The 25156-nt window shown below is 36.4% G+C and overlaps 1 protein-coding gene across 4 annotated transcripts in view; it reads left to right on the forward strand.

The window, feature by feature from the left end:
• Positions 1–25156, forward strand: part of LOC145662692 (putative fatty acyl-CoA reductase CG5065) — a 193494-nt gene that overhangs the window by 93218 nt on the left and 75120 nt on the right. Inside the window, exon 2 of one of the 4 annotated variants that reach the window (XM_081728524.1) lies at positions 7566–7654. The exons of the other annotated variants lie outside the window; for them this stretch is intronic. Coding sequence (XP_081584650.1) covers positions 7627–7654 — 28 coding nt within the window. The 5' untranslated portion in view covers positions 7566–7626. The remainder of the gene's footprint in view (positions 1–7565; positions 7655–25156) is intronic. 4 annotated transcript variants of the gene reach the window in all.

Below are 25156 nucleotides of genomic sequence, written 5' to 3' on the forward strand. Positions count from 1 at the left end.
TGAACTTTCGGTTTACAAACCATTTTTTCCTCTCTTACGAACAATATTTCTTGATATGAACGCGCACATATCTGCATCTTCAATTCCAAGTGTCTAATAGCACCTTTGCGCGTTTGCCGTAAACATTGTCAGAATTCTGTGGTCACAAAAATACTTTTTTTTAAACACGCTTTTTGTTAAGAAAACCTCGTACTGTTTTGTTTCTCCTTATTTGTCTTTAAAAGATATGTTATTTTAATTTTATATTCTTTACCACATAAAAATACATCCACTACCATGCTTTGTGGCTAGAACGGATTAATTGTATTTACATTAGTTTCAGTGGGGAAAAAGTAATCTCGCTTTACGAACAGCGTTACGGAACGATTAACTGTACGGATTCGAGCCCGATGGTTTACTGTAATCTTTAAATGTTAATATATTACATATTCCACGAAAAAGGGCTCGAAGTAATCTTCGTTTAAATATACGTACGTCCTACAAGCATATATTCATGTCACCAAAGTTCCAAAAAGATGCAAATTCATAAACTTTATAATGAATTACCGTTTTCACAGTAACAGATACAGACCAACAGTGTAAAACTCAAATATATATATATATATATATATATATATATATATATATATATATATATATATATATATATATATATATATATATATATAAATTACAGATATAATAAATAAATAAATTACAGATATAATATATATAATAAATTACAGATTTTGGAATTAAAATAGCATCATTCAAGCCAGTCACAAGCGAACACCAAGAGGTGAAAACACTAAATTGCTGGCGAACACTGTAATTGAAATGTAGTGAGAGAAAAACGTAGTGATGCTTCAAACCACACCGTTCTTTTTTATTAACTTCGTGTTTACATTATTATCAGAAAGTTGTTAACGCTTTAAGCCTTAGCAGCTTCGGTCGACGTGATTAGCAGTGAGTTGGCGTTCAAGTGAGAGAGACGTGTTTCCTCTGCTCTAAAAACATCAAATGAAATAACTAAGCAGGTTAGTCGTAGATTGTTTGTTGAACATAACGATACCTAGATACAATGCTTAAGGGTAAATATATTTACTGATAAAATACTCATTACATATTTGATGTGCAAATTATTCATCTACGGATATGATGGGTGTAAATTTTAGAAAATGCTGCTCGTACTAGCTTTGGAACTAGGTATAACTTAAAATATAAAATCTGATCAAACCACATACGTTTTTTAAAAATTATTAATCTGTTAATTTTGGCAATGAAACGTTACGGAAATGGATAGTAACACAGGTTAATAATAATAAATGTGGGCTTTGAACAGATTTTATTTTCTTTACGATATATACAAATATACTAAATAGTGTACAGAACTATTAAGTATAAATTCGTTACTATGCTAAATTATAGTTAGTAGTTTTTCAGTACATTATATACATGGGGTAAATACTGCTTTAAATATACGTATAGTCGCAATAAAAAAAAATGTCACACATGAAAGTCCCATGTAGTATGTTAAAGAACTTTTTGACTGTAACTGTGGGGTTATTAAAAGAGGAATACGCACTTCTTGGAAGCTCGTGACTCTTCAACTGTAAGGTAGTGCTTTTTCGTACTAAATTGAAAAGGAAAGCTATTGAATTCTTTCTTGTTGATTTCTGAAGGATAAGAATAGATAGCCTTTGAAAGAAAGATAGCTGTTCAAGTTTTTTAAATGTATGTATTGTTCTCAGCATACTTTCTTACACGAAGCAAAACTCTCTATTAAAAAAAGAAGTGGCGATACACATATATAGGCTATGTGTATATCTGGCGCATTTGTACGTTTTATCATAAGCATTCTGCAATCACTTGCCGCAAATTCATCAGCTTCCATACTCTTATGATCTTCAGCTAATCATTTCATCTGGAGTAAGATTTATTCATTTTAATATCGTTCATCAATTGTCCTCTTTCTCCGGGTCGTGTCAGAGAGAAATGGGTGATGGTTTATACTTATCAGCTGGTCTTAGCATTGTAGTGTTAACCCATGTCGTGAAGACAATTGGGGAAGACACTTGAAAGAAAGAAGTAGCGAACTCCGGTCTAGAACGCCAGCATTAATGGCGAGGAGAGCCGATTTGCTCACCACACATCCCTCCCAAAAGCATGAGTGTCACTAGTAGGCAGGATGACCGTGACCACCGTAAGACCTATTGCACCAAGAATTTAGTTTTATTGGCCTGAATATACAGAAAGTTTGAAATGTTGGTTCTTCTGGAAAATAGTGTTCTTTCTGTAACAACAACGGTGAAAGGTTGTAAGGAAGGGGGCAAGGAATATCGTAATGGAAATACTTGCGTGATAAAGGAACATGGTATGAGATCTCATCTTATTTGTAATGCAAAAACTCGTTTCATGCGTATCACTAGTCAGATGTGGCTATGAAAAGTTGATCAGCGTTTAACTGTATTAATTCTTACTGCAGAAATGCACAAATGACAATGCACTGTATAACGGAAAATGTCTAAAATAATGATATATAACAATTTAAAGTTTTCTACTTTTTTGGCTTTTCCAAGTATGAAGAAACTAAATTTTAAAAAGGTGAAAATTAAGTACTAAATAAGGAAGCTTAACGTGCAAGTAAAAGATGAATTTAAGTCTTTTTTGGAGGTGTTCGTGCCTCGAGATATGAGACTGAAACTTTTCATTACATGCAAAGAACGTGCCGTGATCCTCCTAAATACAGACACGGAATAGAGAAAACGTTAATTGTATGTGCGAGAATAGATGAGAGCAAACGATAAAATGTCGAGTTAGGCGAGTCATACTGTCTGCAATCTGTTCACTGTACTTAACTATTCTGATCCACAATGCATAAAATATGTTTCCTGTAGTTGCATGTATTTTGCGCTTGATCCTAGCTACGATATACCGTTCAGTGTTTACTTCTATACACATTGTAAATGGAAGTTCCAATATTTTCTAGCAAAGCTCTTGTACGGTCACCAGTAAGTACTCTCCCCTCACAGGTTTTCTTTTCGAAGGATTGGAACAGTTGGAATGTAATTTTTCGGAAAGTTACATACGGTGTAAATATCTTTTTTTTATTTCGAAAGAAAACTAGACCAACATCTATAAAATCATTTCTACGTTACTGACTAGGGAGGGAGTGTTTGCGATGGAGGGGTTATTCACTTTTGCCAATAGAGCCGCGGTGGCTCAGTGGTAGAGCTTTCACGTCTGGTGTTTGGGTTCCTTGGTCCGATCCCAGCTTTTACCATGTGAAATTTGTGGTGTACAAACACCCTGTGTGTGGGGTTTCTTGGTGTTCTCCCTTTTCTCCCACTTTCTTCATTCCAACCTTTCATTCATTTATCATCACCGTCTCCTTTAGCCTAGCCAGCATAACAGTGAGACTTAAAGATTTCAATTCATTTTGCTTTTGCCAATGACTCGAATATTCTTTTTACTTGCTAATTTATTAGTAATTCATTATAGTAGTGATTAAAACATCTTTGTGCAAGATGAACATTCAGGAGCTAGGAACAGTTGATTAGGTACGCTAATAAATTGCCCTCTTCCCTCTCTCGCATATATATTTAAATGCAGTGATATATTCATTTGAACCTTTCTGATATTTTGTGCATCGAAAGTGATGTTTTAGCCGTAATTCGAGATATGATAGTATGTATTTGCATTATTCATGAAATGTTAGGAAGAACATAAGATTGTGTGTTGCGAACCTGACCCCAAGAATCAAATCCAAACTTTCCAATACAATACAAATTGATAAACTGGTATCAGGAGAATCAAACTTGACCGTATATATAGTAGCTAATTAGAAACTAATAGGAAGTTTAATAATTTGTTTTTTGTCTTTTGTGATTATTCCCAAACAATCAAGGGCAGTAGAGGCTGTTTTAGTGTTACATGATGTATATTAAAAACTTCAAATTGATAAAGTGAATGAATGTACGAAAACAGTGAAGAACATTTATCAACGTTTAAAGATACTAAAGTCATTACACAATATACTTCAATAATAATAATAGTAATAATAAATGTTGTTATAATACACTTTTCGTTGACCTTTCGTGATACGGAAGGATTCTGATAACTTCTAGATGAAATTAAGGAGAAAATCAGGGCGTAATTTTTTTTTTTGTACTTAAATCTATAAAATGAGACGAGAAAAATCGAGACGAGAATGTACCAAAAATTTACGAGAGAGAACTAGTAAACGTATTCACACACTAGCTTTCGAGTTGTGGTTATTACTTCATCACATTAAAAAAAAAAAAAAAAAAAAAAAAAAAAAAAAAAAAAAAACGAACTCTCACCCTATCTGGATCAAACTTGGATTGGTGGTAGACCTTTACTTGCTTGCCATACAAGGGTAATGAAATCTATGGTGTGCAGACTTTTGGTTCCCGAGTTATGGGTCCTCAAATTTGAGATTTAGACTTAGTGAAAGTTTTACAAAACAATTTAAATAAAGATTTGCTCAAAACCAATGAAAAATGATTTTGAAATGAGAATGAAATCTTTCAGCATACGTTTTACTCTGGCTAAACGAGACGGTGATGATGAGAAATAAATGCAATTGTGGAATGAAATAAAATGGGAGGAAATGGGGGAACCCTGAGAAAACCCACGCACACAATGTTTGTCCACCACAAAGTTCACTTGGCGCGATTTGGGATCGAACCAGGGACTCCACGCACCAGAGATGAACGCTCTACCATTGAGACACCGTAGCCCCGAAATTGGGACATTTATAGTTTCAGAACAATGTGCTCTGGCGAACATATCATACTGTTCATGTTACCTGGACAATGGTCGGAAAATTCATAATTTCTGACCATTATGATTTTTTTTTTTAAGAAACCAAGTCTCTCTTGTTAGTTTTTCTTTTTCTTTTTCTTTTTTTTTTTACATTATGTTGTTTGCTGCTTTGGTCACTGTTGTACGTAAATATGGCCATCAATATGAAAACTAAAAAGAATTGCCGTTATCTTGTTGGTCGATAAATGGTCGTTGGATCTCGCAGGCAATTAAGTCAAATCCAGTGATTTGTATGGAATACAAATTCACGGCGCAAAACTGCCTGGATGGATATTGCGCTGCATGGTTTATGATTGTAAATTGATCGAAGAAGGATTAGCCGCAGTTACCAGTTAACCACACAGATGAATGTGCAAATGACGTCATATGAGACCTATAGACACGCATTGCGTTTCACTGATAAAAGGGGGTGTATCAATTGCAATATAGGATAGCCAACTGAAGCAACAAGCTCTCACAGGAAAATAAAAATTTGAGTCGTGTGCCATGAAAAGCTAAAATTATATATAATTAGTGCCTATAATGTAAATAAAATCAAAATTTTCTATGAGAACATAATGAGTTCAGATTTGTTTGTGTGTATAATCCATTTGTCTTTGTTCCGGAATATGGGCCTTAATTTCCGGTACGTGGCTAATTATATTAATGAGAATCTAAACAGTGAGAGTAGGATTAATGAAAGGATCATTAATGAAGAATAAAAGCGTATTTTGTTAAATGCTGAATAGAGCTACATTCATAAAATTTTCATTGTTTTCAGTTCTTGTGTTTACGTTCTTATTCAAGATAGATATTTTGGAGGACGGGACCTACTATTAACGTGGACTGAGAATATCGAACGGGACTTGAATCTGGTGCAATGGGCGGATGTACAGACTGTCATTCAGTATCAGCCCTCAGACAAAAGCTGCTTCCGACGACACGATCTCATCTCCAGAAGAGTAGAAAACAGGAACACTCTATCGGGCTGACATGAAGTGTTTTAACTTACTAATGAAGTGTTTCTTGAAGAATTTAGATTTTTAAGATATTTGACGTACAGGGAAACTAAAATTCAGTGACATATAACAGCAATCTTAAAACTTTATACCTTAAGCTTAGAACAGAGAAGAACCAGGCAGGAAGTACTAGTTTTGTATAAACTGTTTCACAATAAATATGGATTGCATGGATTAAATGCATTTAGAATTAACGTTTCCCCAAATACTTGTGTAATCCGACCAGTAAATATAACTTTTTTATTATTTTGACATACCTCACACGAACGCTGTAAGAAAAATAATCAGTATGGAGACTAAGTGCAACTTACAGAAACTTAGCAGCTAAGATTGAACTGAATATCAATGTTAAGAGAGAAAAAAGTTTAGAGTGGATATATGTAATTGTATTCTAGAAAATTCTCCGTATGTGGCAAGCACAGACACTGTAATTGGGTTCTTAAACCTGTTTTGCAGTATATATATATATATATATATATATATATATATATATATATATATATATATATATATATATATATATATATATATATATATATAATATAATATAATATAATATAAAGAGTGTTTCAAAACAGCACCGACAAGTTTGGAGAGGATCCCTGACACCAAGATAAGACAAAAATTATAGACCAACCTGGGTGCACAAATGCTTCCTTTCGGAGTTACAGACTGCCGAAAACATGAAAAAAATGAACTTTAAAGGTCCATAGCTCTACAATTATGGTCGTGTCAAGACTTCACTTAGGAAGTAGTATGTGCCTTATCCAAATATCCAAGTTTCAGAAACCTGTGCATACTTCCGCAGCAGTTTTTATAGAGGTAAAATATTTTTGAACCTGCACAAAATTGTAATGTAAGACTGATGAGTTTGATATATCGGATGTTACAGCCTTTCTATTTCAACTGTGCCCCTTCTGACGCTGCTGTCGATGTGTTTTTTTCCCGTACCTCCCTCGAAAGAGGAAGGACAAGTTGCTGTGGCCGAGATCTTTCAATTGTTGGATTCGGTAGCGTTGGCTACACCAAACGACTGAATGGCAAATTGGCAACACAGCTGACGTCATTCACTTCTTTTCCCTAAGCAAAGTGAGGGTTTCCTCCGTCAGAGGGGGCGGGGCGAGACTGAAGTATATTTCGCATATTTTCCGAGGGCACAACTGAGATAGACAGGCTCTAGTATTGCTTATCTTCATCCACGGACGTAGCGCTCTAGTCACATACGATATAAAGGGTAAATTGAGAACTTTGAGCTGCCAACACATTCTTCCAAGATTTCCAAAACTCCCACATCCCCCTTGACTGCTATGTTTCCATAGTCGTAATAACTTAAATTTACTTTGATACAATATGGTAAACTGTTTACCCTCAGTCTTATTGATGGAGCGTTTATATTAGTGACTTTGTCGTGGGGAAAAAAGGGCAATTTCGAAAGAAAGAAAAATACCTACTGAACATACACAAATAAAAAATTGAAAAATCGGGGAAAAAGAAGAGAAGAAAAAACAAATGGTTGGTGTCTCGACTGCAATTTAATTAAAGATAAATACTGTATATTGAATTTCTGAACGAGAAGTATGGTTCACGTGTTTTTCTTTCTTTGAACGTAGTTATTTTCTATAACTTCGTTATAATAAAATTGTTGTAGACAGTTTTAACGAAAATATAAAATTGTCATAGCACTAATAACGTGACTGCAGAACCAACATAAAATAAATTTTGTATTCCTTTTATTTACAGCCTAGTGAATGATCAGGTGTACTTTGCATACGGTAGGCAAAACTCTTCCAGCGTCAATGAAATGAGGGCGGACATCAAAACAAAGAGAGGTACTAATGCAACGAAGAGCTAAATAAATAAAACTTTCTCACACTGTATTATATGAACATCACACGTGTATACACTATAATCACACTGAATACACCAAATAATGCACACTTTATATCAGTTAGTGTACAGGCACTGGTCAAGAATGTTTGGTATGGGGTAATTGAAGTTGCACCAATTAATGTAGCTAAGAACAAAAATACATACATTCTAAATGTAAAGAAGTAAAATTCGAAAAGAAAAAAAAACATTTTATTGTAGGTGTAACCAACAGGGGCATAATTTAGGTTCTAGGGTAAAGATTGTCCCCTGATCTTGATTTTATATATATATATATATATATATATATATATATATATATATATATATATATATATATATATATATATATAATGAAAAATACAAAACTATTTATTTCGGTAGAAAATCTCCCCTTCCCCCAAGCGAACCCTCAAATCACTTATAATCAAATACTATATCAAGTCCCTTGTTTTTCCTTTCGCTTTGTTACCAACAATATCGTAAATGTAAGTGCTAGAAAAGACTTGTCCAGGCCCGATAACAGAAGACAGAAGGCATAGTTTAATCCGGGGAAGGATTTTAGACATTTAAATGCATGCATTGTTTTTTTTTTCTTAATCATTAGTTTGCTCGTATTTTTATATGTTAGCTCTGTTATTATAGGCAGTGATGATTTCGAAAGGTGGCCCGTGAGAGAGGGGGTCCGACCCGTCACTGGACTTTGCAGTCGTCTTGCACGATGTGCATCTTCAGGATGGTCCTTTGAACTTTGGAGCTAATACCTCTTAGCCCTTGGAGTAGAGGGAGTGGAATATGTCCACAACGCGGCCAGACTGAAGTGTTAAGTGCGTACCAATTGCCTACTGGTCGAGGCAGTCTGTTAGCAATCAAGGCCTACCATGCTCTGCAGGCATGGCTCCCAAGTGCTATAAGGCAAGCTCACCTCCCGCCCTTGCTCGTCGTTACCCAGATTCCTGGGATAAGCTTACATAGGCTACTGAATCCCACGGTGTGACCATAGCCTGGCAGTCCAATCCATTCCGGGAACCCCAGGTAAACCCGAGGAGGCTCGAGTCTCGGCCCTGCCTACCTCTATCGCTCAATAGCAACGGCCTTCCGCGTGAAGGTACCGTAAACATGTCGAGATACTCTCGTACCTCATCCCGGAGCTAATGGTCACTATTTAGGTTTGAAACATCCGTCTTTTTCCAGAGATCTTTCTCGTCTGTCGGCTGGATTAGACCTTTCCCCAAATTCCTGGGATCACCCACTCCGAGTCCGATCAGTCACCCTGCAGGCAAGTAAGCCTCCGCCGGTGGGATCGTCCAAGCAATATTGGATTTCCTTTAATTACGGTAGAAGTATACCGTACATTATCAGAGCCTATGACTGATGTAGGCTATCTTTCAAGGCATGATCATTTGGGAGAGGGTTGCTTCCCTGGTAGGGTCGTTCAAGCAGTACGAGACTTCCTCTCTGCTACGTGTTGAAGTACCACGAACACGTTGAGATACTTGGTATCATGTCCCGGATCCAATAGTATCGTACATGTAAGTCACCATTTGGGAGAAAGACCGCTGATCTCTCTCCTGTAGGGCCGTCTGGGCCAAACTACCTCTCTTTTTACCGTGTTGAGATATTACGTACACTACCAGACCTTGGCACGTATTAGTCGCTCATTTCGGAATCAGGTTTCCTCATCCCTGGCAGGGTTGTGGAGTTAAATGTCAGTTGTGCCTTTCCCGCTATGCAGATTATATGCACTCCTTCTCAATGCCTGCTTATGGGCGTAGGAGTTGACCGGCCATTGACCCGTTAGGACCTAGATCCCTCCGTGTTGAGTCAGTTTGATATACGCTATTTCCATTTGTACGAGTGTTTCCGCTCGTATACATGTACAAGTGTTTTCTTTCCTACCACAGAAGCGGTCAATTTCTCTGCCTGTCAATTCTTTGTGGGAGTATACCTCGCCTTTGCCGCAACATTTCGCAGTATCTCTCGTTATAAAAGTCGATAGTGCGTCAGCAAGTTTTCCTATGTCCTGCATGACGCTCCAGTCCGTAGACCGTCCGTCAGCGGTATATGCTGTAACCTAGCTTCCTCAGCAGGATATATGTAGGTGCTGCACAAGCGCGCATACTAGGACAACATGTTTAGGAATGCCAAGGGCTCGCCCACATTCACACTGTAGTGCTCCAGTTAAGCCTAGACCATTCAGCTTATTTAGCATTATACGGGCCGTGTCCCGTTACAAAATGTATCAGGCCGTTTCCTGGGTATGTGCTTGAGGAACAGCCTTTCAGCCACACCCGATAGCACATCACAGGTTCTTATTCACTTGCCCGAGGTATTTCCTTCCTCTTGCCAGCTACCTAATATTCTGGTCCTCATCTTTGCCTTGGACAAACAGAGTTGGCTGAGCAGGTCAGCGGGTTTTCAGATGCTCCTTTCATGTTGCAGTAGTTGGCAGCTCAGTCCTTCAAGTGGACAAGCACTATCCTGAATGCGACATAGAGTGCCTCACCAGGGATCGTCCTGTACGCACCATTTAGTCTCTGCAAGAGTGAGCGACGTACTCAGTTGATCTTCGTGATGTCATTGCACAACGCGTATGTCAAAACTGAAGTTCATAAACTGTCATTGTATACTCTTTATTTGGCTTGGATGGAAATGGAATTTTCTTTCTCACAGGAAGAGGATCCTCTATGCGATGTCACTTCCTCGTTTGCAGGCATATTCAATATGCCTCTGCATATTGAGTAATTCAAGAATCTCTCCTAGGTACTCCGTTTTACGCACCCTCTTTATGGTCTGTCTATCTAATCTGAGAATTCGATCCCATAGCAATTTCTCTCCAAACAGCATGTAGACCGTTTTATTGACCGAAACAGTCAATTTATTCTTTCTGCACCAGGGATTGAGTCACGGCCAGGATAGTGTTCCCCTTTGCCTCTATTTCTCTACGGGAGTTACCCCTCTTGAGATGAGCAAGTCATCCACGAACGCCGCAAGATCAGATGTCTGAGGCATGCTTAGCTCAGTTAGAAGAGGTTATGTTCCCACGTCCCAAAAAAGTCTTTCTGTACACAAATCCCTGAGGGTAGCTTTTTGTGCAGGTTTTGTGGAGATTCTTCTACCTCCGATCTGCAATCGAACTTCCTTGTTTCTGCTATAGTCAAGGAATATATCGTACAAATTTGAGGCACCACATCTCTGAGGCACCCGAAGAGGGTTGGCCACCAGAGATTATAGACTTGCTCTGAAATGTCAACGACGTTTGCTATTGCGTCGTTGATAGCCGTCAACATGTGATTGATGGTATCTTCTGTTGACTTTCGAGGTTGGAATCTGTTTTTGGGCCACCAACCCAGTTCTCTGGCGGTGCAGAGTCAACCTCCGGATGAGCAACTTTTTCTGCTTTTCGTTTAGTACGTACGTTGAACGGCGAAATTGGCCCGTACGATTTCGGATTCTTGTCCTCGCTTTTAGTGAATATGACAGTTTCTGCCTCTTTCCAAACATCCGGTACTGTCCTTTGATCGAGACATGCTTTGTGCAGAATTGTCAGGGTTTCAGTAAGTTTGTTAGAACATTCCTTTACAACTTCGAGTTTGATCCCATCTAGGCCCGCAGGTTTACCTGTTCTGAGCCCTGAAATCACCTTTACTTGTGCCTCTTAAAACACCGAGATGTCCTTTTCGCTATTATAGTCGCTGTTAATTTCATCACAAAATCTCTTCTGTTCAGCATCGACTTTTAGCAGGAGTTCCCCTGTCTCCTGTCCTCCCTCCGTGAGTGCATTTGCACTTCTTTGAAGGGTTTGCATGACCTTGGGCGCTGTAATCTTTTTACTGACAATTCGGCCATTCCAAAGTAACGGACGTGACATTCGCACCAGGGGCGTCATTTCAGGACTTTGCTTGAGGGGGGGGGGGGGCAAGAGCACCACCGACATAAAGACTTTCATATTTTGTACCAGTATGTTAGTAGACAATCTATTAAAGTATATGTATTTCTCAAACCCTTGGGGGGGCAGTTGCCCCCTCGTGCCCTCCTAAATGACGCCTGTGATTCGCACGTCTATTTAATGCAACCCCAGAGTTAAAAGTGGTACACACAATCTAAGAAAGCCTTCGACAAATAATAATGCACTCTGTATACAATTGTATTAGTATATTTATTGAAATATAGCTATATAGGCATTGGAACAATGGTAACGGACATTACTCGCAAGCAGGCAAGAGTGCTACATATGTTTACAAAGTTGTATATCTCTGCGATTCTGGTGCACCTGCGATAGTCATTTTTATCCTGTGGATTGCTCGAAGTATTAACAAACTTAATCAATTATCATATCTGTATCATAATTAAATGATTAAGATTACTCAGGATTTTATGTGCCCTAGCTGGGGTAACGGACGTGACCGACGAAAGTAACGGACGTGATAAGTACAATTTTATCATATCCAACTCTCCAGGTAAGACATGAATATAACATTGAACAATAAATTTAGTAAGTTTACTGACAGATAAGTAGATTCCTTGCTGTTTTATTCTAGCAAAATTTATTTACAATTAATACGAGAGTCCTTCATCTTTTATGTACAAAAAAGAAAAAGAAGAGAATATTCAACATATCTGTCAACAATACTGAGTGTTGATTAAATATTTTAAATAATATAACAGTACCATTTGCAATATTACGAAAAGAATGTCATGAGAAATTGCAAAACGAAAAACAAACATCAATCATCATCGCTACTATAAACATCATAGTACCTTCTACGCTGATGTCTTGGAAGATGCTTAAAATCAACTTCTGTACCTTTATGAACTTAGAAAGAACAGTTCCACTAACAAAAATATGGTGTTTGTCACATTGTTGAAAGTGGTGTTAACGAAGCAAGCCAGGAATTGTTAACATTGAATTCCAATATGCATCCAAAAGTACGTTGTTTCCTTCAATGTCCTCGAGCACGTAAGAAAAATTTCTTCGTACAAATTTTCTCAGCTGCGTGATAATACTCGAAACCAGAATTAACACTTACAGATTTAGCTAAAATTCTTCTCCAAATCAGGTTTTTCAAAGCTCCCCCCACACTATCTACAGCCCCTTTACCGTGCGAAACTGCAAAGGTATTCCATTCAACACGAACATCTAAGTCCTCTTCAAATTAACATTAGCTGGATGAAATATATTTGTTTCTGAACTGTGGTACAGCATTATCCGAGAAAATCATTAAAGAGGTCACCTTTGGAAACTCTAATCTAATGAAATTTCCAGTAATTTTTTTGAAAAATCCAGACACTATACGTTGAATGAGCCATGTCACTTACGATGGCTAATGATTTTACGTCAGATCCGTACCATATGCAGCAAGTAAATATTGTCACTTGTTGCTTTCAATGTGCACTCTGTATCTGGTCCTGAGCTGTTAACACAGCGTTTTTTAAAATGTCAATTTGAATTACCACCTTACTTCTCTCTTTGGACGCATCAAAATACCCGTATTGAGAGTTTTTCTACGTGACAGTGAGTTTTGAACTTTGGCAAGTGAGCATTTAGTTCTCCAATTGCTTGTCACCTGTACCTCCTTTTCGGTAGCTTGCAAATAACCTGCAACGTTTTCTCACTTTTTTATTTTAACTTTCTTGTCCAAGTTAGCATCTTCAGGCAGCAGATTTTCACATCATATTCACAACTTTTACATCCATCTACTTTTACTTTTCAGATATTCTTCACATTTTTCTGGATTAGTTTTCTTTCTTTCAATCGATTTTCCCATCAAGATCCGTTTTGGTATACTCATTATTTGTAAAGATGTAAATAAACTGTAATTAACGTAGGTGAAACTTTTTTCAAGCAGGTAGCTTAAAAACGTGTCACATCCGTTACCCTTAAATACCAAATTAAAGCAATTTGCAGGCTTCTAAATTTCTGCAAAGGGAACTCCACGAAAACTAACTTTAGATCTGAAATTGAAAACTCTCTGATCGTCTGTTAAAAAAATACGTAAACTTTTTTTTTAGTATTTTAGTAACGGACGTGACATCAAAATCTCTAGGTTTTAAGTTAACACAGAAGTCACTGTAACTTAAATTCTGCAATAAAATATTTAATCAAAAGTCGATTAATGTTCACACACTTATAGATGCAGTACGTAACATAACGGCTAATTTTAAAGTTATGACAACTTACGAAAAACTGCTCTGTAAGTGCCGACTCAGCACCAGTACTCAAACTTCTATTTTAGTCGCTTGTAAAAGTCTATGTACTATTTCATCCTATGACAGGTTTATTTTGCTGAATCAGTAAAATTTACAAATTTTTCTTTATAACCAAAGAAATAGTTTCATTTGTAAATAGTTTCCAATTTTTGACTGATAATTTTCAAATTTTCTGGAATGGCCGAATTGTGCAGCAGCATATAGGGAATACATGCTGCTAGCGTCGCTCACGAGACGAGAAATTTATGGAACCTCGTGGACAACACTAGTTCACCCAAGTTTTATCTCGTAAACCCTGTTTTAATGTTATACGTATTATTCATAGTAAAAAAAATTACTTAAAATTGATATAATGATTCTACGAACACAATGAAGATCATTTATCAATTTTCAAAAAGTGCAAGTCATTATACAGGGTGGCCCAAAAGTAGGTATGTACCCCTGCATTGATCAAGTATAACATTGTAGCTTATAGGTTTATTTGCTTCGGTTGTTCCGAGGTTAAGATATAAGTAAAAACACATTAAGAACAAATAATAAAGAAACTAAGTCTACCTTATGGATAACAATAAGAAATGATATGTCTAAAAAGCAATGAGTTGATCAGTGTGGGACTGTATAACTACTTTTGGGTCACCCTGTATATTTCAATAGTAAATACGGTTTAAATATTGTTATCCTTCGTGGACATCTCGTGACGCTGAAGGATTTTGATAACTTCTTGTTGAAATTAAGAAGAAAATCAGCTCTTAAATTTGGAAAACCAGACGAGAAAATTTCGAGACGAGATGGAAAAAGTTTATTTCTCGTCTCGCCTCGTGGGCAACACTACTTGCTGCCATTAGTTGAAGGGAGACTGGTGAAAGTTTTTGTGTGGTGTCAATGGGAAGATACATTTTTTTTCAAGTAGGTATAGTGACAGCATTCGGCTTGTTACTCCAAAATGGTCTTTTGACTTTGGTTTAAAAAAAAAAAGAAAAAACGTTAGTTTAGTTTGTAATTCTACTAAAACAGATTTCGCAACTTTATAGTCAGATGTCAGACTTATTTACCGTTTGAGCGATCAATATAATTTTGGTTAATGCGTTGACGACAGTAATAGTAATAGACAGCTCTCAGAGCCATAAGCTGAACGATTAACCAGGGGTGTGAAGCTGTAAATATGATCCCAGCATCATGTTTTAGCTACTAAAACTATGCAACGGCTTTGTTTAATTGCCTGGAAAACCCTTTCGAAAACTTGTGTGTGTTTCTCGTATATACTTTAACCAGCAAGTAGGCCTACCTCCACACATTACTCTTGTATAAAACTTGTCTGAACTCGGAGTTTCGCACGAAATTCGAATACCTCGTATGGGCATTTTAATACATCACCCCACTCTTTTTTTTTCATTCTAGGTCAAAGGTTAAAAAAAGACACTGAAACATGTTTAACTATTTCAAATGAAAAGACCAAATACCAAATTTTGTAACTTTAAGGGCTTCGGATATGTGGACATCTTATTAGGCCTATAATAGTGCAACTCCCCCCTTTTTCCTTATCACCTCTTTTCTTCCTTTCTAAGTCAAATATTAAACAACGCTGCAACACTCGTCTTACTTGAATGAAAAGTCTATATACAAAATTTTAGGTATCTGACCTTCAGGGTTTTCGAGATGGATGTTTTAATATAATTATTTCCATCTAATTTTCCCTCCACCTCGTCGAATTTCGAAAAATTCTTCCTTAGTGGTACCTATCGTCAGTAATCTATGCCCTGTTCCTTAAGCAGTTTGGCCTGGGCATTGATTAGTCAGTCATTCACTCTGGGCTTTTTAAATAAAGAGATTACTAGTTAAGGTTCACAAACAATGCGCCAGATAACTGTTTCACGGAATCCGATAGCTTTTAATAAAATATCTAGTTTCTTTCTGAAGAGGTGCAACTGTAAAATTGTGATATTATTCTTGTTACGTAACAGAAGTTCAATATTTCCGGTTATGAAACAGTTTGTGAAAAGTTTCAATATGGGAAGGTTGACCAATGAGCGAACTGTGCAACATTATTGAAGGTTTGTACGTACGTTTATTTCAATTATTTTTCACTTAGTGCTTATCTGCCATTACAAAACAATTATTAGTGAACCGTAGTTGCACTTCATTTATAGATCAGATCCTACCAAAAAAAAAAAATTGTTTAGCAGTAACGAAAACCAGAAACCTCATTGCTGCTATGTATATGCAGGAATATTGAGTAGGACTCAACTTCAAAAGCACTGTACGTCCACCAAATAGGACGAGGAGGAGAGAATATATATTTTGGAAAATACAAATTTAGAAATTCCTGAGTAGCCTGGGCTTAGACAGTCCCAAATATTTGGATGTTAACCTATACCGTGAGTTATTTGAGAAATCAACGATATAACTTAAACTCAGGGGCAGCTTAAGAGGGAAGTCTTACCGTAAAACAGTTCAAGATATTTGTGTTTGAAACTAAAGAAATAGTTTTCTTATAATGCAATAATTGTTATACACAACAATTAACACATTTGCATACCTGTATTTCCTTCCTTTCAAGCAATAAAACTCTTAATTTTTACCGGTGTGACTTCCCACACGAGCCGCCTCTGAAGAAACTTATCATTTCATCTCTAAAGAAACAAATGTCTGTCAAAGAAGTTAAACTACAAATAATCCAGACAAGAAACGCTAGACATGTTAAGTCTAATAATTCGAAATAATAATAATAATAATAATAATAATAATAATAATAATAATAATGGATTGATTATTTTGTTCTAACTTTCGAAATGTATGAAAAGCACGGAAATGTATTAAACTGGGTGTTGAATTCTAACTCTAATAATATACAGTAGGTTTAGGGGAAGAACAGAAGTTAACGCTACGATATCATCATATGTACTGCATTCCCGACATTTAATATTGTATCCTTCAATTGGAATGATTTCTTTTCGTCATACTTGACGACTACTTCCTTAATGTAATCTCAAAGCTGTAAACGCTGAACCTACGTCTCCAAGAATTCAACTTGACTAGGAATGTCAGTTGGGTTTGTTCAAGATCAGTAACTACTTCGTCAGTAACTTTCTCCTGGCTGCTTCGTTGAACTTTATATACCGATGTGACTTCCCTCACAAGCCGCTTTTGCTTTCATTAATCATTGATCCCTCTCCGCTATCTTATATTTTTTTAAACAAAAGTTAAAATATAGCTATTTAAAAAAAATCGATTAAATAAGCCAAGAAGAACTTCTCCCTTATTTATTCTGCTATTTTGTGATCTGGAAGTTCGGAATTTATTCTTTCTGTTTCGGTAAACGATTGATACGATTATATTATCCATTTCTTTTTAGGTGTGAGAAACAAGGGAGAAAGAGAGTTCTTTGAATTACTAGAAGTTAGTCTATAAAAATAAGTTGTATTTACGAGATTCTAAAACAGAATTATCCATTACGTCTTGACACTTCATTTTCTTGAAAAAAGTGAGAAATTTGCTTGTAGTACAGTGATACTTTTGGAACTTAATTCGTTACAGAATCCTTTTGAAGACATTGTTTCCCTTTTTAAATAATTGAATGTGGATTAGTCCGTTCCTAGGTATCACGAACAGTGTTTCTTTTAGAAATAATGTTCTGGGAGGAGGGCATACTTAGTATTCCAGGGGGCATTGCTGGTACTATTTTATTTATTATTATATAATATGTACGTATAACCGCTACCAGGTTATAGAAGGATTTTTTGTGGACACTCTGTATATTTCGTCAAGACAGTGATCATTATTTTCAATTTATACTTTATTCTGCAACGCACATAAGTTCTTTCTTGGTGGGAATTGCTTCTTTCCCACACAATTGGACAAAGAAGTCTTTCATCGTTTTTTCATATATATATTTGAAACGTTGCTTTTAGTGAGAACATTTTAGCTAGTGACTAACCATTTCAGTGTTTCTCCCTGATTCATTATATGCACAGTATATATTCTATAGTTATTGGGAACTGAATTAAGTGCTTTCGTTAATCGTTTATGGAAACATTACAATAGATTAGAGAAATACGGGCTGACCAGATGTCCCAGTAGCCAAAGTGGCACCAGCCTCACAATTTTCGTAGTTCGTTATCTGTACTTTCTCACGCCAGTGTTATCGCCGTGTCTAGTGCATTATAGGCAGTTGACTAAAATTAACATAAATTGTTTTCCGTATTCTGTTTGTATGTGCATACAGGTGAGTTAACCGAGTGATTTTTTAAATGAACTGCCAACACTTTTCCGTTGACCATTGCAACCCGTAGCTTGAGCTTGGATGCTCGAGGAGTTTGACTCCAGGTCTGGAAGATGCAACCACGCATCTCGCGTTGAACTTCAAACATAAGTTGTGTTAAGGGGCACAAGCTGTTTAGCCGGTGAAGGACGATTTCTTACGGCTAGCCCCAATCAGTGAAATCCCAGGTCCTCAGACCTTATGCGTTTAAAATGTTACGTACGCGCCCTCCAATATCTGTATTCCATTGTGGAGATCTTCTTTTGTGTGTTTGCTGAAGATTCACCTTTACGCTGCAGGACTGTTCAGCGTAACAACTGGATTCATCGTGGGACGATCCAGACAACTTTTCCCCAGTGCGAATCCCCCAAGCGTGTTAATGGTGTCAGCAAAGTATTTATAGTGATACCTGAATTATAATCATATATATAGAAAGGGCTCTATTTCCCGAAAAGGGCAAAACGTAATTTCAGCGGCAAAATTTATTAGTGTCCAGTGTTGTGTTCATTTCTCTTCGTTATTTTTTTTTCAAAATAGTGTTCTAATAAATAAGTATAGTGTCAATTAATCCAGTGTGTTTTCGTTGTTTGTATGAGTGATGTTTGTGTGCGTTATGGTCTGGATGACCGTCTGATCGTCCGTGAGGTTTTCGAGACGAGACACCCGAACCTCTCGGCGCCTAATGCTCATCTCATTATTGAGACCGAGAGCTTTTTGGGAAACAGTTTGTAACCTTTCTTGGATAGGTCTTCGTCGTCCTGTCCAGGTAGGTTAAAGTATCAGGAGTATACTCATTGGTAATACCACGAGCCGAGGGCAGAGACCAGATTATACAGGCGGTTACAAATAAATAGCTGCCCGAACATGGACCACGAACTCAGGATGGTTACAAATAAATGACAGCCCGAACATGGACCCAGACCTCTAGTTGGTTACATACGTATTATTTTGGTCTTCTCCCGGGGAGCACTCTGAGCTCCGGGGGCGGCAGTCCCCCCCCCCCCGCGTCCCAAATAACATGTCTGGAAGAAACTATGTTCACGAACTCAAATTTTTAAGAATGATTTTAACAGTAAATATATAGATTTCTCGGATTTCAGAGCAAAATTTGCTCGATTGTTTTCATTGGGATTCCAAGTTGTGAGAGTTCTGGGGTGGTCGGCTTCCGGACACAATATTGTATTATTTTTTAATAGTTTAACCATGTTTGGTTTGTTACTGTGCATAACTAGATAAAATTCGTTCGAACAGCTACCACTTGAGGTAAATCAAAATAACAATACACTAAACAATATAAAACAGCCTGTTTTATCCCTTTCTGATCTCGTATTATATAGAAACTTAGGCATCTGTAGTAGTTTTTCTGTAAATGAAACTTCAATATTTTTTCCGTTTGAGAATTTTTCTTTTAAATGTATATACTAAAAATATCTGACGATCTCGGTGAGTAGTTTAAGGAAGCCACCTCATTTTACATGAGCATTGCCCTGCTTATCACTTAGGCTGGCGTGAGAAGCATTTCGTGAGGGATAACCCGAGATGCCTCTAGGGATCTGAGAGTGTATTCCTTGCGTGCAAGACTCTCGCTCTCCTGCCTGCCTTTAGCCAAACTCATCAGTCTGTGTAGCTATTCATTATCCTGTTTAATCTATCATAACGCCAGGGACCTGAATAGGCCGTCCAATGTCTCAGAAAGAAGGTAGCAAAGCAACTTTACTAAATCATTCTCTTTATCATTGTTCGAGACATCAACACTGTTGGGGGAGATATTATATAGTCATCATGAGCGCCAACCAATCCTGAAGAAGGGAGCAGTAGTGCGGACCGGGTGTGGCCTGCAATGAAAAAAAGAAAACACTCTCCTTTATTAAAAAATTAATACAATATAGTCGAGTGAAAAAAAAACACTACTGACGACACTACTGTATATGATTTAGTTCTCAGGTCAGGTCAAGTGCATCCCACGAGACGAGAAATGTAAGGTTTTCGTCTCGTCTCGTCTCGTAAATTTTGTTGAATTCTCATCTCGTCTCGATTCTTGAACTTTTTCTCGCCTCGTTTTGTAAATTCATGTTGAAAATTTGTCTTTAATTTTCTTAATTTTATCTTGTAGTTAAAACGATTCTTTCGCTTCACGAGAGGTCCATGAAGGATGTGAGAACATTTAAACTATATTTATTAATGAAGTATGTTATGTAATGAATTACGCATCTTTAAAACGTGATAAATGATCTTCATTGTGTTCATATAATCACTTTGTTAATTTATAGCTTTTTTTTTAAAAAAAAAATGAATCATGAACACTAAAGCAGTAAGAGTTGAGTAAGACTTGGATGAATTTCTTGTCTCGCAAACTAGACGAGAATTGCAATGTTTCTCGTCTCGTCTCGAGTTTGAAAATTCATCTTTTGTTTCAATTTTCGCCTAGTTTTCGAGACGAGACGGGACGAGAAGTTTCTCGTTTCATGGGCAGCCAAATATTACTAACACACAATGAGTTTTCATAAATTTTAAGCATGTAAATGAAACTGAATTTTGAGGTCTTTCGATCAATGTGGACCTGTCCATACAGAATTAAGAAACAGCAATGTCTTCAAAAGGACTGCGAGCTGCAACAGATACGGATCAACACAGGAATACAACCTTTCTTTTTGTTGATAACAATAAAACTAAGAACATCCTTTACTAATTATTGCAAAATGATGTACACACTTTCAATATGACTATCACAGAATAGCATAATTGAATAAATTATTTCACAAAGTGGACTCCTAGTACTGAATTTGTAAACGTACATGCTCAACACAAGATTTTGAAGGGTTGAATGGTCTGGTTTCTGCATACAATATCAAATCCTATAGGTACTCAGTATAAAGAGAAATTTAGTATCTAATGTTGCTACCTTTCAAGTTTAATTTATAAAATAACTGATTCATTTAATTTAGTGATAAATACTGTTTTCTTCAAGTTTTGGAAACTCTTTAAGTAAAATCGTGAGAAAAATTCAAGAAAAATTTCTGATTTTCAAAAAGTAATAGATTAATTACATCATCATAATCTGATACAATAATTTACATTTACGTCATTAATACAACATTATCACAAACCAATTGTGATAGCATTTGTAGATATAGAGAAAGCTTTTGACAACGTAGATTGGAATGTTATGTTCAGAGTGTTGAAGAAGCTGAGAGATACAAAGATAGAAGAATAACATACCAACTTTATAGGAACCAGACATCTGTTATAGGAAGAGATCAGAAGGAAGCAAGAATAAGAAAAGGAGTGAGGCAAGGATGTGGATTTTCACATCTCCTGTTCAACGCCTATATAGAAGAGGCTGTGAAAGAATTCTTGGATAAAAATGAGAAAGGCGTAAAAGTAAATGGTGAGGTTTTCAGCACAATAAGGTTTGCTGATGGCATAGCATTGATAGCGGAGAACATTGAGGACATGCAGGAAGCACTTTCAAACTTGAACGACCAACTGGAGAAAACATGCAAAATGAAGATAAATAAGAAAACGAAAGTGATAAAGTGCACAAGAGCAAGACAGGAAGGGGCAAACGTATGGCTAGATGGAGAGAAAATCGAAGACGTTAAGACGTTCCCCTATTTAGGAAATATAATGTCCTCGGACGGAGGAAGTGAAAAAGACGTAAGTTCCAGAATATCACAGGCTAAACAAGCATTCAATAGGAAAAGAGGACTACTAACACCAAGAAATGTGTCGCTGGACGTTCGTAAACGATTTATTAAGACACTGGTATGGAGCGTGGCGCTGTACGGATCAGAGACGTGGACATTGAGAAAAGCTGAAATATCCAAGCTGGAAGCATTTGAAATGTGGTGGTGGCGCAGAATGCTGCGCATATCATGGACCGAAAGGGAAAGGAATGAAGACGTACTAAAGGAAGCTAATGAAGGACGGCAGATCATGAAAATAATAGGAAAAAGAAGAAACAGTATGCTTGGCCATCTTGTTCGACACTCCGATTGGATCACTTGCTGATAGAGGGAAAGGTGGAAGGAAAAGCAGGAAGTGGAAGACCAAGGATAGAATATCTAGATGCAGTTACGAAGAAGAGGTCTTATCAAAGTATAAAACAGCTCTCCCAAGCGAGAGAAAAGTTTTAAAATTTCTATGTTGCCCACCACCTATGGTTGAGGTGAACAAGAATATATTATTATATACAGGATGGGCTAAAATTCTCCTTACCTCATATGCATATTTGGATTCTGGGTGTTGATGGGTCTGAACTGAAAAGAGCAGAGTTTTAATGATAATGACAATGACAGAACATACATGATATCAGAGGAGATTATAGACAACTCTTTAGGTCCAGAATGTTTGTTTACACACTATTATTTTTGTAACAGAGAATTATTTGGCTCCAGTTACGGTTTGTAATTCTTTTCAGAATTACTGGAATGAATGATTTCAACAGATGACTCGGGGTGAATTTTTCTCCCGAAGCTGAAATCTCCCCAAGGAGCCATATCTCATATCGTCCTCAATGTGGATTCCCCGTATTCATGTAATAGTACTTTTCACTCTTAGTTTATTAAAATTCTCTCCTGGGGAAATATCTTTTGAAATAATCACTGGCTGGAATGATCCTTCCAAATGCGTTTCAAACGACTTGTTTGTGCTCCTTCTGGCTAAGCAGTTAACGTACGCACCTTTGGCGTGGGAGACCCGGGTTCGATTCCCGGCGGGAGTTCGTGTGGTTCGGATTCCACGTTAATCATATAGCCTCGCTGCTGAAAGAAATGTTAAACTCAAAATCAACTCAACGATTTGTTTAAGATTTTCAGTTGTGTGGCAATGAGTGCTGGCAACTTTGTTTCATATATCACTACAATGCATCATTACTAATGGTAATGTTTCGTAACTTTAAAATAGAGAGATTTGTTACAAATTTAAATAAAGATGATAGGATATTGCTTATTATTTGTTATAATTAGATGTGCATAGTTTTGTTGAATGGTTTTAGTGTTTTTGGTAAAAATGAATAAATATTAATTTAGATGCATCTTTATTATTGAGGCAAGTTACATAGAATTGAAGGAAGGAATTATAGGAATTAAGGAATTGAAGGAAGGAATTAATAATTATAGGAATAGGAATTATAATTGATAACAAATTGAGCCTGTCATGGAAGAAGACCTCCATGTACTGAATTGTTTTATGTGTCGCCTCTTTAGCATTATTAATGAAAGTACTTACAGGATAAATTGATTGCATAGGCTGAGGTCCATCCTGACCAGGTTCCAATTTTAGTGGTCTACTAACTATGCTGTTTTGACTGACCGACTGACTGCCAAAATCATTGATCAAATAACTGACCCTTTGTTTACTATTTGTTTAGTTTAAACATCCCTGATTTTGGCTTTTCACCTGTATAAGTTCCTTATTTTGTTTTTCTATTTTGTTATTTTCACATTTATTTTTAGATTTTACTTCCTTGAAAGTGAATTTGTTTAGCCATGTTTCGTAATTTTAAAATAGAGAGATTTGTTACAAATTTAAATAAAGATCATGGGCGGCGATTAGGGGGGGCAAAGGGGGGCAGTTGCCCCCCCACTTTTCTGAAATGGCCGATTAATGTATGTAGTTTCAACCAGGGAAATTTGTATATTAACATTGATATACAAATATTCAGATCATGTCTTGCCCCCCCATTTTTAACGTCCAATCGCCGCCACTGATAAAGATGATAGGATATTGCTTATTATTTGTTATAATTAGATGTGCATAGTTTTATTGAATGGTTTGTCCCCTCGGTAAAAATGAACGAATATTAATTTAGATGCATTTTGATTATTATTGAAACAAGTTACATAGAATTGAAGGAATATTTGGGAGCCATGTTTCGTAACTGTAAAATAAAGAAATTTATTACTGATTTAAATAATGATTATAGGATATATTGCTTATTATGCTATAATTAAATGTACATAATTTTATTAAGTGGTTTTAGTTTTTTTGGTAAAAATGAATAAATATTAATTTAAATGCATCTTTATTATTAAAACAAGTTACATAAAATTAAAAAAGATTATAAAATAATAATTATAGGAATTATAATTAATAACAAATTAAACTTGTCATGGAGAAAAACCTCCATGTAGTAATTTTTTTGTGTGTCGCCTCCTGAACATAATTAATACAAATACTTACAAAATAAATTGATTGCATAGGCTGAGGTCCGTCCTAACCAAATTCCAATTTTAATGGTTAACTAACTATGCTGTTTTAACTGACAAACCAACTATCAAAATAACTAGCCCTCTGTTTACTATTTATTTAGTTTAAATACCCCTGGTTTTGGCTTTTCACCTGTTTTTGTATTGTCATTTTCACTTTTATTTTTAATTTTACTTCCTTGAAAGTGAATTTGTTTATGGAACCTCAGCCTTTTCCTCTTTATTTTTAATTTTAAAAGTTTTAAATATACATTGTGTTAAGTTACATTACAGTAAATTGGGCCTTCTGGGTAGCTAGTCTAGAGGTACTAGTAATTGTAGAGAACCTTGGCCAATCCATCTCTTCGGAAATAGAAATATTCTTTCATGGGAAGCCAATAATATGCCGGTACTACATCTTGCTGAAATCATATTCGATAGATAAGTTCTATTCATGATGATTGTCCTTTGCGGGAGTCCATGATGCATACTATTTCATGAAGCTTCTTTCTCATCGTTAATATCGTGTGTTTTGGTGGAGGGTTATTAAATCTTGCAGCAAAGTCCTTGTGAATGTCCATGATTTTCTTAAGGTCGCTGATGAGACTTGGTTAAGATGACCAGACGTCTCATTTTAGCCGGGGCAGTACTTTTTTTTCAACCGTTGTTCCGTTTTTCTCGGATTCTCAAACGGAATGCTTAGGTGTCCCGTTTTAAGCAAAAATAAAGTGTCCCGTAATCGTTATTCAAAATAAAAATTATCAGAGCAAATTCTACACTCTTTCAATAAGATGACTATGTATAAAGTT

The sequence above is a fragment of the Thermobia domestica genome, chromosome 10 (assembly GCF_964235325.1).
Source record: "Thermobia domestica chromosome 10, izTheDome1.hap1.1, whole genome shotgun sequence".
NCBI classification, from domain to species: Eukaryota; Metazoa; Arthropoda; class Insecta; order Zygentoma; family Lepismatidae; genus Thermobia; species Thermobia domestica.